The sequence below is a fragment of the Bos indicus genome, chromosome 15, assembly GCF_029378745.1.
Source record: "Bos indicus isolate NIAB-ARS_2022 breed Sahiwal x Tharparkar chromosome 15, NIAB-ARS_B.indTharparkar_mat_pri_1.0, whole genome shotgun sequence".
NCBI lineage: Eukaryota > Metazoa > Chordata > Mammalia > Artiodactyla > Bovidae > Bos > Bos indicus.
The window spans coordinates 31,400,021-31,417,564 of NC_091774.1; the positions used below are offsets into that span (position 1 = coordinate 31,400,021).

General features: G+C 36.3%; 1 protein-coding gene across 4 annotated transcripts in view; it reads left to right on the forward strand.

Annotated features, from left to right (window-relative positions):
- The window catches only part of ARHGEF12 (Rho guanine nucleotide exchange factor 12), a 169,086-nt gene that overhangs the window by 100,732 nt on the left and 50,810 nt on the right, over positions 1–17,544 (forward strand). For all 4 annotated transcript variants that reach the window (XM_070803551.1, XM_070803552.1, XM_019974985.2 and 1 more), the window contains 7 exons: positions 5,123–5,221; positions 5,915–5,964; positions 8,393–8,450; positions 10,938–11,116; positions 12,418–12,495; positions 12,687–12,806; positions 14,294–14,434. In XM_070803551.1, the coding sequence (XP_070659652.1) occupies positions 5,926–5,964; positions 8,393–8,450; positions 10,938–11,116; positions 12,418–12,495; positions 12,687–12,806; positions 14,294–14,434 (615 nt within the window). In that variant the 5' untranslated portion in view covers positions 5,123–5,221; positions 5,915–5,925. The remainder of the gene's footprint in view (positions 1–5,122; positions 5,222–5,914; positions 5,965–8,392; positions 8,451–10,937; positions 11,117–12,417; positions 12,496–12,686; positions 12,807–14,293; positions 14,435–17,544) is intronic.

Consider the following 17,544-nt stretch of genomic DNA (forward strand, 5'->3'; position numbering starts at 1 on the left):
ACAGTATGAAAAGGCAAAATGATAGGATACTGAAAGAGGAACTCCCCAGGTCACTAGGTGCCCAATATGCTACTGGAGATTAGTGGAGAAATAACTCCAGAAAGAATGAAGGGATGGAGCCAAAGCAAAAACAATACCCAGTTGTGGATGTGACTGGTGATAGAAGCAAAGTCCGATGCTGTAAAGAGCAACATTGCATAGAAACCTGGAATGTCAGGTCCATGAATCAGTGCAAATTGGAAGTGGTCAAACAGGAGATGGCAAGAGTGAACATCGACATTCTAGAAATCAGCAAACTAAGATGACTGGAATAGGTGAATTTAATTCAGATGACCATTTTATCTACTACTGTGGGCAGGAATGCCTTAGAAGAAATGGAGTAGCTATCATAGTCAACAAAAGAGTCCGAAATCCAATACTTGGATGCAATCTCAAAAATGACAGAATGATCTCTGTTTGTTTCCAAGGCAAACCATTCAATATCACGGTAATCCAAGTCTATGCCCCAACCAGTAACACTGAAGAAGCTGAAGTTGAACAGTACTATGAAGACCTACAAGACCTTTTAGAACTAACACCCAAAAAAGATGTCCTTTTCATTATAGGGGACTGGAATGCAAAAGTAGGAAGTCAAGAAACACCTGGAGTAACAGGCAAATTTGGCCTTGGAATACGGAATGAAGCAGGGCAAAGACTAAGAGTTCTGCCAAGAGAACGCACTGGTCATAGCAAACACCCTATTCCAACAACACAAGAGAAGACTCTACACATGGACATCACCAGATGGTCAACACCAAAATCAGATTGATTATATTCTTTGCAGCCAAAGATGGAGAAGCTCTATACAGTCAGCAAAAACAAGACTGGGAGCTGACTGTAGCTCAGATCATGAACTCCTTGTTGCCAAATTCAGACTTAAATTGAAGAAAATAGGGAAAACCACTAGACCATTCACATATGTCCTAAACCAAATCCCTTATGACTAACAGTGGAAGTGATAGTGAAGTAGAATAGTGGATAGTGAAGTGGAAGTGAAATAGATTTAAGGGACTAGATGTGATAGACAGAGTGCCGGATGAACTATGGATGAACTATGGAATGAGGTTCGTGACATTGTACAAGAGACAGGGATCAAGACCATCCCCAAGAAAAAGAAATGCAAAAAAGCAAAATGGCTGTCTGAGGAGGCCTTACAAATAGCTGTGCAGAAGAGAAGCAAAAAGCAAAGGAGAAAAAGGAAAGATATACCCATTTGAATGCAGAGTTCCAAAGAATAGCAAGGAGAGATAAGAAAGACTTCCTCAGAGATCAGTGCAAAGAAATAGAGGAAAACAATAGAATGGGAAAGACTAGAGATCTCTTCAAGAAAATTAGAGATATCAAGAGAACATTTCAAGCAACGATGGGCTCGATAAAGCACAGAAATGGTATGGACCTAACAGAAGCAGAGGATATTAAGAAGAGGTGGCAAGAATGCACAGAAGAACTGTACAAAAAAGATCTTCACGACCCAGATAATCATGATGGTGTGATCACTCGCCTAGAGCCAGACATCCTGGAATGTGAAGTCAAGTGGGCCTTAGAAAGCATCACTACGAACAAAGCTAGTAGAGGTAATGGAATTCCAGTTGAGCTATTGGCAAATCCTAAAAGACGATGCTGTCAAAGTGCTGCACTCAATATGCCAGCAAATTTGGAAAACTCAGCAGTGGCCGCAGGACTGGAAAAGGTCAGTTTTCATTCCAATCCCAAAGAAAGGCAATGCCAAAGAATGCTCAAACTACCACACAATTGCACTCATCTCACACGCTAGTAAAGTAAAGCTCAAAATTCTCCAAGCCAGGCTTCAGCAGTACGTGAACCATGAACTTCCTGATGTTCAAGCTGGTTTTAGGAAAGGCAGAGGAACCAGAGATCAAATTGCCAACATCTGCTGGATCATCGAAAAAGCAAGAGAGTTCCAGAAAAACATCTATTTCTGCTTTATTGACTATGCCAAAGCCTTTGACTGTGTGGATCACAATAAACTGTGGAAAATTCTGAAAGAAATGGGAATACCAGACCACCTGACCTGCAGCTTGAGAAACCTGTACGCAGGTCAGGAGGCAACAGTTAGAACTGGACATGGAACAACAGACTGGTTCCAAATAGGAAAAGGAGTACGTCAAGGCTGTATATTGTCACCCTGCTTATTTAACTTATATGCAGAGCACATTATGAGAAACGCTGGGCTGGAGGAAGCACAAGCTGGAATCAAGATTACTGGGAGAAATATCAGTAAGCTCAGATATGCTGATGACACTACCCTTATGACAGAAAGTGAAGAAGAATTAAAGAGCCTCTTGATGAAAGTGAAAGAGGAGAGTGAAAAAGTTGGCTTAAAGCTCAACATTCAGAAAACTTAAGATCATGGCATCTGGTCCCATCACTTCATGGGAAATAGATGGGGAAACAGTGGAAATAGTGTCAGACTTTATTTTTTGGGGCTTCAAAATCACTGCAGATTGTGATTGCAGCCATGAAATTAAAAGATGCTTACTCCTTGGAAGGAAAGTTATGACCAGCCTAGACAGCACATTGAAAAGCAGACATTACTTTGTCAACAAAGGTTCGTCTGGTCAAGGCTGTGGTTTTTCCAGTGGTCATGTATGGATGTGAGAGTTGGACTGTGAAGAAAGCTGAGCACCGAAGAATTGATGCTTTTGAACTGTGGTGTTGGAGAAGACTCTTGAGAGTCCCTTGGACTGCAAGGAGATCCAACCAGTCCATCCTAAAGGAGATCAGTCCTGGGTGTTCATTAGAAGGACTGATGTTGAAACTGAAACTCCAATACTTTGGCCACCTGATGTGAAGAGCTGACTCGTTTGAAAAGACCCTGATGCTGGGAAAGATTGAGGGCAGGAGGAGAAGGGGATGACAGAGGATGAGATGGTTGGATGCATCACCGACTCAATGGACATGGGTTTGGGTAGACTGTGAGTTGGAGATGGATGGGGAGGCCTGGGGTGCTGCGGTTCATGGGGTCGCAAAGAGTCGGACGTGACTGAGCAACGGAACTGAGTTGTTTCTAGTTTTTCACTCTTAATGAGGAAACTTGCTGAGAACATTTTTTTTTTTTACCAGTCTTTATGTGGACATGAGTTTTCATTCCTCATAGGAGTGAAGATGTTGGGGCATGTGTAATTATATGCTTACCTTTTTAAGAAATTCCCACCATCTAACATTCCCACCAGCATTGTATAAGAGTTCCAGTTGTTCCGCACCCTTTCTGGTGCTTGGTATTACCTGTCTTTTCATTTTTAGTCATTGGTTAATATATAGTGGTATCTCATTGTGTTTTAACTTGCATTTTCATGAAGACAGCAGATGTGAGTACCGTACCTTTGCATGTGCTTATTGGCCACTGATGCATCTTTGTGTGTGATGTGTTTCTTCAAATCTTTTGTCTCTTTAAAATATGTCTTCCATTACTGGATTGCAAAGTTGTTTTTAAAATAAGAATCTGGATACAAGTGCTTTATCAGTATTTGTATTACAAATGTTTTCTCCCACTCTGTGGCTTGCTTTTTCATTTTCTTATTACTGTCTTTAGGAAAGCAATTATTTAAAATTTTGAATCCAGTTTGCTGGGTTTTTCTTTATGATTGGTGCATTTTGCATCCTGAAAGATCTCTGCCTATCCTAAGGTCTTGAAGATTTGTTCCTGTGTGTTCTTATGAAAAGTTTTAGCTTTTATCTTAAGGTTCATGGTTTGTTGTCAGTTAATAAATTAAGGTTTAAGATTCCTCTTTTCCATTTAGGGATCCAGTTATTCTAGTTTGTCATCTGTAGCAGGCTCATGTGTGCTGTGCTTAGTCACTCAGTTGTGTCCGACTCTGCAATCCCATGGACTGTAGCCTGCCAGGCTTCTCTGTCCAATGGGATTTTCCAGGCAAGAATACTGGAATGGGTTACCATGCCGTCCTCCAAGGGATCTTCCCAACCCAGGGATCTAACCCAGGTCTCCCTCATCGCAAGCAGTTTCTTTACCGTGTGAGCCACTAGGGAAGCTCATAACTTGTGTCATTTCATTTATAGCAAGAAATATGCATGTATATTCATTAACGTGCAGTCTTTAGCACTTCCTTTGTTTTGTACACCAAAGTTATTTAAAAGATCATACCTCTGTATAAAAACCTTAATTTTGAAGTAGTTTTTATTTGCTAATCATCATTATACTTGTGTTATTTTTATATATTGTTTTTACATATTCATTTTTGGTGAAGCATTTAGAGTCTGTAAAGCTGGAAGTATATATTAAACCTTTGACTAACACAGAGTTCAGGATCTCCCGATCTTGCTCTATGATAAAAACAGCCCTGGGCACTAATCAGGGTTCTGTTTTATCCCTGTTCCTTTGGTTGTGGTCTTCTTTCTCTCACCTTACCTTGACAATTTTTGTTTGCTGTTTAACTGGAAGGAAAACAAATTTCTCTGTAGCAATCAGGTAAGTATATGAAAGAAATCAAAGAGCTGGTTAAGTTCACAAGTTCTTTTATCTTTTCTACTGTCTTTTCATTATTTCTGTAAGCCAAAGTGTTTCTTTCCGTTAGACTTTTCAGAAGAGCCACAGGTGCTCTCTAAGCATTCCTTCCTTTTTAATAGTCTGCTTTTCTGAATATGTTTTTTTGAGAGTAATACTGAACTTCTCTAGAGTGTACCATGGGCTGCTGCTAGCGTAATGTCCCAGAATGTTCGATTGTCTTGGGTTTAAATACCATTTAGAGCACTTAAAAACACAACAAAGTGGGGGTAGAATTTTATATTACAAATAAATTGCATAGACTTGAATGGGCTTCTGTCTGTCTCCTCTCTAATACTTTACCTTTTCCAGTTCGCCTTAGCTATTTTTAATCCTGGAGCAATCCTACCTTTCCTTTGAGAAACCAATATATATGACTCTGTGATATTCTTGTGTGTGTTTTGCTTACGGGGTTAGTGCTCTTTATTTTTAAATGGGTTTCATGTGCTGCCTTGTGTTTCTCCAGGTAGAATGCAGTTCATTACTAATAATATGATTATTGACTTTTTTTCCCCTCTGTTTTCTCTTCCCTTCTCTCTTTATCCTGTGGTTCTCGTGCAGGTCTTGTTCAGCGTTGTGTGATCATCCAGAAGGATGACAATGGATTTGGGCTGACGGTCAGTGGAGACAATCCAGTGTTCGTACAGTCTGTCAAAGAAGGCAAGGCATTTTTAAAAAAAAACAGTCTTGTCACTGGGAGCAAACAGAGTAAGAATAGAAAAGCTTAAATAATGTCTATTGCTTAGAATAAAATAATTGCATAATTATAGGTCATATGGCCTTACTGTACTAGATTTGTCTTTAGTGTTATAGGCATGAATTTATCCCAGTTGATTTCCTTTTGTATTTTATGGAAAGAAAAAAGTTCTTGTATGTTTTAGAAAAATCACATGACCCTTTCGTCATGATACTTTAAGCATCATCACTTATAGAAGTTTTTATAATTTTTTTTCTTCATGGCACCAGAGATATTTAGGTAGTGACAGATTAAAGAAATGGTCGTAGGCTCAAAAATATCTGTCTTTTCCCCTCAAATGACTATAATATCTTATACTACTGCAATATTACCATATATTGAATACTTTATTTTAGTTGCTGTAATTTGAGGGAGGTACTTTGGTACTTTTTAATCTCCATTTTACAGGGGATATTGAGTCTTAGAGTGAAAAAAAAAAAACAAACGTAAAATCTGACCATGGTCACCCAGCTAGTGAGTGGCAGAAGCAGGAGTTGGACCTTGTCTGTCTGACTTTACAATCCATGTTTTTCACTGTTTTGTTACATGCTTCTCTTTTGAGAAGATTGTCAGTGAATGTAAATGAATTACATTTTAAGAATTAATTTCTGTTACAGATGGAGCAGCCATGCGGGCTGGAGTACAGACAGGTGATCGAATCATCAAGGTAAGGAAAAGACTGTTAGGAAATTTATGGTAGAAATATAAGGCAGCATATATTAGCCATATTTTAACTTTTTAGCTTGAATTTTTATTAAAAGCTGCACATTATAGGGTGATGGATTTATTGACTATAAAAATTTATTTCATTTATCTTAATGTTACCCTTTACTGAAAAGCATAATACAAGTTTTGAATAAATAGAGTCATGTGTGTTCTTGGGCAGGAGAGTAGCTCACTGTTGTAAAGACCTTAGTTCTCCAAGTTAATCTCTTAGCAAGAAATTCTCATCATAATGTATTAATAAATTTGGGAGGTGTGCCATTCCTTGTCAGACTTCCAAATGATTATTTCTTCTAAACAAATTTTGCAAAAGTATTATGGGAAGAGGTAAGTGGGAGGTGAGATGGTATAGATTAATTCAAAGCAAGTGACTATAGTATAAATATGGATCTATCTGTGGAACACAATAGAGGGTCCAGAAACAGGCCTTGAGTTTTGATCAGTAGAGTAAGTATGGATTCAGTTCAGTTCAGTTCAGTTCAGTCGCTCAGTCGTGTCCGACTGTTTGTGAGCCCATGAATCGCAGCACGCCAGGCCTCCCGATTAGTCACTAATTATTAGGCAACTGACTAATGTGATTACTTAAAATCAAATTACTGTACAGGAAAAGACATAACATATTTACAAAGAACTATCTGGAAATAAATATTTGAAATATATTATAGAATATAATATACTATAAAGAACACTTTTAAATTACTAACAAAAGAATAGTCTAATAGAAAGATGGGCAAAGAATTTATCAGACAGTTCCCCAGCGTAATTGAAATAAATAATATATCAATGAGGATATGTCCAATCTCATTGATAGCAAAGAAGTAGAAATTAAATGATAGGTAAAAATATATTTGCTTGTCAGGAATTTTAAAGACTGCTAATACACATTTGATATAGTTTGGGAATCTACTCTTACAAACTTGTGAATATAAATTAGGTAAAACCTATTTGGATGGAAATTTGTGAATAGATATCAAAAGTTACATATTTTTAGAAAGTATATAAACTTTGACCACAGTCTTGCTTTAGGAACTTATCTAAGGAAATGGTGTTCAAATGTGAGGTGATATGTATATAGGAAAATTTACTTAAGCTTTATCACGTTGAAAACTTGTAAGCAATCTAAATATGCATAAGCTGAGGGCTAGAGAAATAAATTGAAGAAGAAGATGGCAACCCACTCCAGTATTCTTGCCTGGAGAGCCCCAGGGACGGAGGAGCCTGGTGGGCTGCCATCTATGGGGTTGCACAGTCGGACACGACTGAAGCGACTTAGCAGCAGCAGAGAAGTAAATTGCATTACATCTCTAGCTCTTAAAAAGAGTAGATTAGGTCTATTTGTACCTATATTGAAAGGCATCCATAATACAATAAAACAGTATTTTTTTTATTTGCAGAAAAAGACAGTTATAATGTGTGTGTATGCTTGTCTGATATTAGAATAGCATCTCAAAGATTAAGCATCATGCTTAATAGTGATCGTCTCTGGTGGGCATGACAAGTGTACTTTTGCTTCGATTTTATATACTGATAAATTTGAACTTGTAAAAATTAGTATTACTTGCCTCAGAAAAAATAATGTTAATATTAGATCCATGTTTGATATTTTTACTTTAATTTCTCTGGCTTAGTGGAAATTGTGGAGAACACTTCCTACATTTAGCCTGCCTGAAAATTTAATTTTCTCTGTAAAGATTAGGTCATGATCAGAAAACAAAAGGTAAATTGAATATTATTGTAGAATATTGGTTATTCATCTTTTGAAAAATGTATTATGCTTTTGGAAAACCAATGAATTTGCAATTAAAAGCATAAAGAGCTTTTCTATTTGCAAGCGTTCTTCACTGTGAAGGATTTGTGTATCTGTTGCATAGTATATTTATCATTTTTCATGGTGAATAAGTTATAATGTCCTTTAAAGCAAGGCCTTTTTTGGTGCTCAAGTTCATTTTGTTGCTGAGTATACGTTATAGAGGACTTCCCTGGTGGTGCTAGTGGTAAAGATACTGCCTGCCAGTGCAGGAGACATAAGAGACAGGGGTTTGATCCCTGGGTCGGGAAGATCCCCTGGAGGAGGACATGGCAACCCACTCCAGTCTTGTTGCCTTGATCTCGTGGACAGAGTAGTCTGGCGGGCTGCAGTCCATAGGGTCACACAGTCAGATATGACTGAAGTGACTTTGCTTGCATGCACACACATATACCTTGTAGAATAGTGGTAAAAGTGAATATTGAACCAGATATATACACGTTTTTATGTAGGCCTGTTTACTATATTATAATTGGTTGTATTGTGTATAACAATTCCTAAAGTCAGTTTATCCATTGTCTCAATTAGAATGTATCTGACACACACTGTTTTCATTTTTTTATAGGTGAATGGAACTCTGGTGACTCATTCAAACCATTTGGAAGTGGTGAAGCTAATCAAATGTAAGTGAATGTTATTCTCAGTTTTGTTTTCTGAAACCCTTAAAGCAAAGATCAGCAAACATTTTCTGCAACAGGCCAGATAGTAATTTTTTTAGGCTTTGTGGGCCAGATAGTTTGCCACTTGACTCTCATTATAGTGTAAAAGTAGGCATAGACAATCCATCAGTGAATGGACATGGCTGTGTTTCAGTAAAACTTTATTTGCCAGAATAATCTGTGGGTTGAATTTAGTCCCTTGGCTGGAGTTTACTGACCCCTATGTTAAAGTCTGAGGTGAAAATTCTTAACTTACTAATAACTATCTTTAGTCCCTGGTGGCTCAGACAGAAAAGAATCCACCTGCAATACAGGAGATGCAGCTTTGGTCCCTCAGTTGGAAATAGCTACCCACTCTAGTCTTCTTGCCGGGAGAATTGCTGTGGACAGAGGAGACTGGCGGGCCACAGTCCATGGGGTCACAAAGAGTGACTAACACTCACTGTTTTTCACTTCATCTTTAGTCCACTTCATATATATGGCTGATTATAATGTCCTTGTCATTCTTGGTTATATTGAAAACATTTGAAAGAAATGGATGAGTTGACCTGAAAGAGAATAGGTTAGAAAATCAGACACAATGGTTCGATGAACTGAAATGGAACTTGAAGTAACATAATCATATTCTCTCAGATAAGCAAATGATTAAATAATCCAGGGGAGTGATGTTCTCTTGGAAATCCCCAGGGTTAAGAATTTATAATCTGCTCTATCAGACTATTCCACAGGATAGTAGGCTACAGTTAAGAGACAGGTGTTTGTGGCCAAGCAGAAATACTACTTCTTTATTTAATATTACTTCTTTTTGGTAAGTGGACATCTTTAAAATAAATTTAATACACTGGAATCTTTCTTGGCCTTATTATTGCTTAGATAAAGTAACCCATGAATTCCTTTACCTTTTCATCAGAGTACTAGTGCTCTAAATCTGTCACTTTGTTCTTAGTGTTTAACTTCAGTACATTTTAAAAAGAAATGGGAAGATCAGAATTAGAAGACCTCATACTTGAATAAATTTGATTACTTAGTTAATGAGACTGTGACTTTTTTATGGACAATACAAATATGCACTAAATAAATATATGTTTATTTAGTGCATATTTGTATATAGTATTAGTACATATTTATGTACTAAATAAATACATATATACATATAAATTTACGACATGGTAAATTTTTATGTACTATATAAATATGATTTATGATAATAAATATATGCCTGGTAACTGTGTTCCAATATCAGTTTTACTTAAATCCTTGGACTATAGCAGTAGATTACTTATCCAATAACAAGAGCCTAGCTGAAAACTCAAAATAAGCATAAAACAGTCTAAGTATTGAAAACAGATATAAATTTGAAATGCCTAAACCCTGTGTACTATACTTGTAGTAGAGTTCCCTCATGTCCTGCTCTTCAGTGCAGATTCTGGACATGATAAAAGTGATTTCAAATCAAACCAGTTTAAAAATATCCAAAGAAGGAAAGGGAAGAACCAGGAAGCTTTGAAAGACAAACATGGATAAGTCAACAAGATACATCAGATGACTTTGTGACAGTCACAAAATGTTTTTGATTGAAAAACTTTAAAAGTGTATATACTTAAAGTCTCCCCAGTATCACAGCATTAATGACTAAGTGTAAAAAAAAATTTTTTTTTGGAACTTGAAACACTGAAATAGTTGCCATTGAGTTTCATGGAAGAGTAAGTGGAAAGAAACACTATGAAATACAATTTAAAGTATAAGAGAAAGGTTCTGTCATTAAAGATCAGTTATCTAGAAAAGTTATTTATTTGGAAAGTGTTTTTTTATTCTAGATAAATAATGAATATCTGTTGTTGAGTCTCTGGTTATGGGTAACTTTGCTTTCTATAGTTTTTTCCCCTGTAAAATACTCAATTTGTCTTTTCCTCCAAATTTTTAAAATTAAAACTTAGTACTTTTCTGTTGTGGCTTTTTTTTTTTTCCTCTTTTTTTTTGTGGGTTTTTTTTTTTTGTCACACTGATTTTTTAAAGTTAATTTAAAATTGCATCATTACAGAGTTAGTTAAGCCTTGCTTAATTAGTATCATCCATATGGTGATTTTTTAAATTTCCATTTGAGAAATTGAGCATAGCCATTAGATGGTTGATAACTCATTCATATCTAAATTTAAAAAAATTATTGGTGTCATAAATCTTACTTGCTTTTAAGTAATATCCGATCTTATGAGTAATAATTTGTTATCTGAAAATCGCATTGTTCTTTTAGATCTGTAGGGGAGTCATAAAAGAGAAATAACAGATTGGATTCTTCTTCTGTGGAGAAATGATTAGCCAGCAGATGATGAAACTTTCTCACATAACTAGATATTTTAGAACTATCAAAGATTAAGTAGTAAAATGCTGTAAAATTTTTTTGATAATGTTATTTTCCCTTTCCTCCCCTTTCTGCCATCTCTCTCCTGGAAGCTGGTTCCTATGTAGCTCTCACTGTTCAGGGACGCCCCCCTGGGTCGCCCCAGATTCCACTTGCTGATTCTGAAGTAGAGCCATCAGTCACTGGACATATGTCTCCCATCATGACATCCCCCCATTCACCTGGTGCATCTGGGAATATGGAGAGAATTACTAGTCCTGTGCTCATGGGGGTAAGCGTGGGAAAATGTCTCTGTAAATGTCGTTATATAATGAATGATGCCTTTGCTTTATGTTAAGAGTTTCAAAGTGTAAGATTCTAGAAAATAATTTGCTGCTGATAAAAAATTATATAATGATTGGAATGATTGCACAATATTGGGATGGCAGATTTAATTCAAGTATTTAACACTTACATCTACAAAACAGTGTACCTCCCACAAAAATACAATTAAGATATCTGTGGTCAAGGTCCTTTGTCTTCTTAGAATATATATTCTAAGAGGAAAGGGGTTTTTTGTTCATTATGTTTCCCCAGAGTCTGCAATATTGCTTGGCATATAGTGCTAGATACTTAATAAACCTTTGTTGTTTGAGATTGAATAAAGGGTATGCAGGTAATTATACTACAAAGGCAGGATGTTGACATTATTAGAAGGAAAATATTAAATTCTGTGAGGTTTCAAAGCAGGGAGAAAGCACATCCAGTTGCGATAAGGAAGGAGTTTATGGAAAGCTGTTATTTGAAATGAGCTTTGAAGAACAGTTAACATTCAAGTGGTGGCAGTGGAGGTCAGGGGGAGGAAGGCAACCCGGGTAGAGAGAGTAGGATAAACAAAGGTAAAGAGCCAAGAAAGCATCAAGTATTGGGGAGAAATAGCCAGAATTTTTGTTTGGCTGGTGCTTGTTAAAGATTTATACGGTAGGAGATGAGCTTGGAAAAGTAAGACTATGTATTTTGAAGAGTCTCAACAATGAAGCTAATTTACATGTAACTGGATCATTAAGGATATATTACATATTTTTTGACTGATGTGATTATAGCAAGATTTTAGGAAGACTAATTTGATAAAATATCATAGGGTTATAAAACTGTGAGAAATGGCAGGAGATGTATTAGGGAGCGGTCTTAATATTTCAGGTAGGAAATACTGGGAATTTGAGCCATGCAAGGGATTTGATAGTAAAGATCCAAGGGAGGGCAAAGTATAAGATACTATTCTTACATTTAAGTCAACTTCATTTCTCCAACTGATATTAACATTTAGTGTTTTTTGAATGTGATATTAACATTTTAGTGTTTTTTATCAAAAGTGAAATAGAAAGGTTGAAATTTCCCTATAACCTTTTATCTTCAGTGTCATATCTGAAAGCTTGGTGTCATAACCACCGGAAATAAAGAAAATCCTGATAGGTATTGAAAATTGGAGCTGAAATGTAACATCGTATGACTCATTTTCAATACATATTTTAGCTTCACTTTCCTTGTGTTGGTTCTTGGTTTTTTTTGTTTGTTTGTTTTTTCTTTTTCTAGGAAGAAAACAATGTGGTTCATAACCAGAAAGTAGAAATTCTGAGAAAAATGTTACAGAAAGAACAGGAACGGCTTCAGGTACTAAGTTAGAAATGGGGTTATTTACAGGCCAGTAAAAACATGAGTGGGCATAGTTGAGTTGGTACTTATCATAATCAGACACTATTGATAATCAGTGCCATCAGCTATTTTATTGATTAAGAATGGACTTTTCAGATATTTTCTTGACGTAAGTAGTTAATTCTTGAAATATTTTTATAACTTTTCAGCTATTGCAGGAAGACTACAACCGAACACCTGCTCAGAGATTGCTAAAAGAGATCCAAGAGGCCAAGAAACACATTCCTCAGCTGCAAGAGCAGTTATCCAAAGCCACAGGCTCTGCTCAGGTAACATCACTGTTAAAAGTGCTGCGCGCCATTTTGCCGGAGAATTTTCTTCTGGGAATGTGTCAGACGGTATTACAGTTAGCCCTTTTAAAAGTTATTTTTTCTAGTATAGGCCAACAGGATGTCCTGTGTAGGATGTTACAGAAATAATGGTCAACTAAAAAAAATGCGAAAAAAAAGAAATGTAGGCCTCTGATTGTTTGGTCATGATATCATACTTCTTTGTTCCACAGTAATTTTAGAATGAATTGAGTGTTTTTGCTTTGATACGACAAATTACTGAAATGTATTTAAATACATGTATTTCCATTTTGAGGTTTATTCTGCCATTTGAAAACAGACCGGCAATTATATTTTAAGTAGGGATATATAATTTTTCATACTTAATCTGCAAAACAACCCTCTGAGATTAGATATTACTGTTGTTTCCCCGCATTTTACATAAACACTTAAAGAAAACTTGGATAAGTTAAATAACTTGTCTGTGGTCATGTAGCTAAATGGAACATGGAACTGGAATTTAAACTCAGTCTGACGAATTTAAAACACATTCATGTTCTTAATGACTATATTTTAAATTTAAAAATAGATTAGCTATATAGGTGTAAGTTATGAGGATGATAGTCTCATTAGAAGAATAGCTCAACATTGTATGTCAACCAGATTTATATTCTGTAATGTTTAGATTTGGTATATGGAGCAATGAGTAAAAGCTGCTTATTTGTTATTCTTCATGAGTTAGGTCTGTAGCTTCACACGGCAATCATCTATCCTAATCTGCTCGTTTTAAAGTTAAAAAAAATCATGCCATGGTTGAGAAACCTTGGTTAAATGACTCATACAAGATCACACATTTTTAAGGCCTCTTGACTTCCGGGTTCAGTGTACTTTTCATTACACATTTTTTTTTTCTTTTAGTTCCATTAGCTATATGAAGCTTTGAGTATTCTGCCTTAGTAGTAATTGACATAAGTAATGTTTTATGTTGTTGTTACTACTGAGCAAAGACAGCAATCTTACTCGGTTCCAAGAGTAAAACTGTGGTTCCTAATTTAAAAGCTTATAATAGTTTGCAGTATAGCATTGCGTCCCAGAATTGGCAATTTATTGAAGTTGTAAAGTGTTGGAAGGCAATTAACCACAAGTTATAGTGTCATAATCTTTATTAACAGGCAGGGAATATTAATTACATAAGTTAAACTATTTTATCTTTTTGCTTTTATTTGGAAGTTTGAATATTTATTCTCTTTATTGAAATATCACTTTCCCTGTCTTCAAGGTCATGCCATTTTAGAACCACAGCATTAATAGTTATTTATGCCTTTGACTTGTAGAACTTTTAGTGATTCTTGATCACATCAAACTGGCCAACTTTTTACAGTCTCCATTGAGGTTGCAGTGTGACTCTGTTTCTTTATGCGGTCAATAACGAAAGAGTTTTTTTGTTGTTGTTTGTTTTTAATGTATGTGTGCCTAATCTGTTTTAGGATGGAGCTGTAGTTACATCCTCCAAGCCGCTAGCTGACGGGCTAGCAGTGGGTGAAGGAGAAGCAGATCCTGGTGATGGGCTAGGCAGACTTGACTGTGGCAGCGGAGATGCTTCTCGGCCCGGTAGTGACAGTGCTGATGTGAGTGTTCTGCACTTGTATTTTGGTGTTTTTCTCTACAGCCCCACTTCCAGATTTGATTGTAAGTTATAGGAACTACAGGCGTTCTTTTTACTTTCTTTTTATCGCCATCATCTTTTAAATTAATTAATTTATTTTAATTGGAGGCTAATTACTTTACAATATTGTAGTGGTTTTTGCCATACACTGACATGAATCAGCCATGGGTGTACATATGCCCCCCATCCTGAACCCCTCCTCCCACCTCCCTCCCCATCCCATCCCTCAGGGTCACCATCATCTTTAATATAGCAATTTGATGAGCAGAAATTCTGGACCCTGTTGTATATGAGCTTTTAATTCCAGAGTTCACTTTTTCCCCTGGACACCATTGCCAAATGTTTCTTTTAAGGAGATGGAATTTCCCAGCAGGCGTCTTGTTTGTGGGTAGAGAAGTTAATAATGCCGGTGCTTTCTTACTGAACCGAGAGGCCAACTGTTGATATCTTTAAGAGCATGTTAATATTCCATTTGTGGTCAGAGTGACTCAGTCTCGAATCATGGGGCACTTTGCCATTTCAAAGAGGAAAAGCCTTAGTCCTCTTAGACTTCAGTTAATAGCCCATGTTTAGTAATTCTTTCTTGGTTAACCCAAAAATTGCCAGATGAACATGGATAGCTGTTAAGATGATAAGAAAGAGCACGTGTATACCTGTGATGGATTCATTTTGATATTTGGCAAAACTAATACAATTATGTCAAGTTTAAAAATAAAATAAAATTAAAAAAAAAAAAGAAAGTATTTTAAGCTGAATATGATGTAGTGTCACAGTTATATGAATACTTAAGTGTTATATACTCAGCAATACTTTGTAAGTAGTATGCAGTAATAGGAATAATTACTTCAAAATAGATCACCCTTCTTAAAAATGATGAAGAAAATAATCTGTTGTAAGTCAGTGTTTTTTTCCAACGTGGGTCATAAAATCAGTTTAGTGGGTTGGGGCCAGTATTTTTTTTTAAAAAAAGAATAGAATAAGAAATAAGAGTGCTTTGCATGTAAAGGAGGTAAGTGTTACTTTTTGTGACTTTTGTTGTATACACACATGCACACATGTATAGCTGTGTGTGTATGTGCACACGTTGGTTAATAATGTAAAATTTCTCATAGTAGAGGTTGTAAAAAAAAAAAAAAAAAATTGAAAGCCACTTGTCTAAGCCACCACCATTTAGGGTATCTTGATGCTTAGGCCCAGTGACTCAGTTCCTCGTGCAAGGAAGATTTGAGGATATTTTTATTTTGAAAGATACTAATAGGAGTATTATGATTAGATAGGCTAATTATCTTGATGATAGATTTCAATTTTGCCTCAAGAAAAGAATTATAGTAGCTTACATTTATTGAGCATATGTATTAATACCATCAGCTATAATAGGTGTTATACATTTTTTATCTTAGTTAATTCTCAGAACAGCCTGATGAAGTAGTACTATTGTTATTACTTAAACAAAAGGAAAAACTGAGGCCAAAGCGAGTTAGCTAACTTGCCAAACTTACTCAGCTAGTAAGTGATTGCCTCTACCTAATTTCAAAATACCAGCACTCAAAGGCTCCAAGGTCTGAAAATGCATTATATTTTGGGAGAGCAGTGAAAATTTTACAGGTGTGCTAGGATTATATTAATGCTAAAATGGCTGGAGTTGATCTTACAAGCAAAGTCTTGAGTTCAAGTTATAACTTGTTCTAGCAGTGCTGCTTCTGGGAATCCTCACATTTCTTCTGTTTGATTCAGTGCTGCATCTCCTCTCTGATTGCATGGCTTATCTCTCCCATTAGATGTTTCTAGTGGTAGATGTTTCTAAGTTTAGATGTCTCTAAAGCAACACACCATCATATTTGACTTTATATCTCTGAAGACAATGAGATTGTAGGAACTCAGAACAAGTGATGGAAATGAAAAATTTGAATTTTATCTTATTTACAGAAATGTTAACCATAAAATCTGTGGCTTAGAAATATCACTTTATGAAATACAGAGTGAATTGGCAAGTGTAGAAACAGGCAGTCCAGTGAATTCAGACTGTTCGACATGTGTCTGGTGTCTAATTGGTCTTTGAACAAGAGTGAATGAGTAGAGTTTGGGCTGTATCTTGCATGCAGAAGAGAGGCACAGCCAGAAACACGTCCGTGTCGAAAATGAATTGAAGTAAATAGACAGGGAGATCAGTAAGAAAAGACGACTACTTGGCTTAAGAGGAACTTGACAAATGTGTGTTAAATGGCTGATAAATTGTCACCATCTATTGAATACCTACTTTGTGACAGTAGTTGTACCTAATGCTTTACAGTTATTCTTTTTAACTTTCATAGTGATCTTAAAAAAGCAAATGTCACCATTTTATAGATGAGGCAATTGAGGCCAAATAAGTGGATGCTGTGGAAATCCACATGTGAGGCAATACAGTGAAGACTACTCACTGAACACGTAACAAACTCATGTTGTTCCTACAGGTGTCTTTTTGAAGCTAGAGAGTTGCTGCTTTTAGCTTATGGATTCAGTGTTTGTTTCAGTTGTACTATATTAAGATTGTAGGAACCAATCAATGCCTTACATTTTTTCCATTTTCTGCTCCTTTTTATAAAATAACCTCCTTATGGTGTTTGTGATATCATTAGCATTGTGAAATTCCCTGCTCTTCCTCACCTCAGAGAAGGCTTTAAAGAATACTCACATGCCCATGGATGTACTTCTCATAAGAGAAGCTCAGTTCAGTTCAGTCGTGTCTGACTCTCTGACCCCATGGACTGCAGCATGTCAGGCTCCCCTGTCCATCACCAACTCCTAGAGTTTGCTCAAACTCCTGTCCATCAAGTTGGTTATGCCACCCAGCCATCTCATCCTCTGTCATCCCCTTATCCTCCTGCCTTCGATCTTTCCCAGCATCAGGTCCTTTTCTAAAGAGTCAGTTCTTCACACTGGGTGGCCAAAGTATTGGAGCTTGAGCTTCAGCATCAGTCCTTCCAGTGAATATTCAGGACTGATTTCCTTTGATCGCAAATTATCATCGAAAACTTAGAGCATTTGCCTCTTTGATTTTCATTTTGCAGCTGATGTTTAATTTAAAAGTTA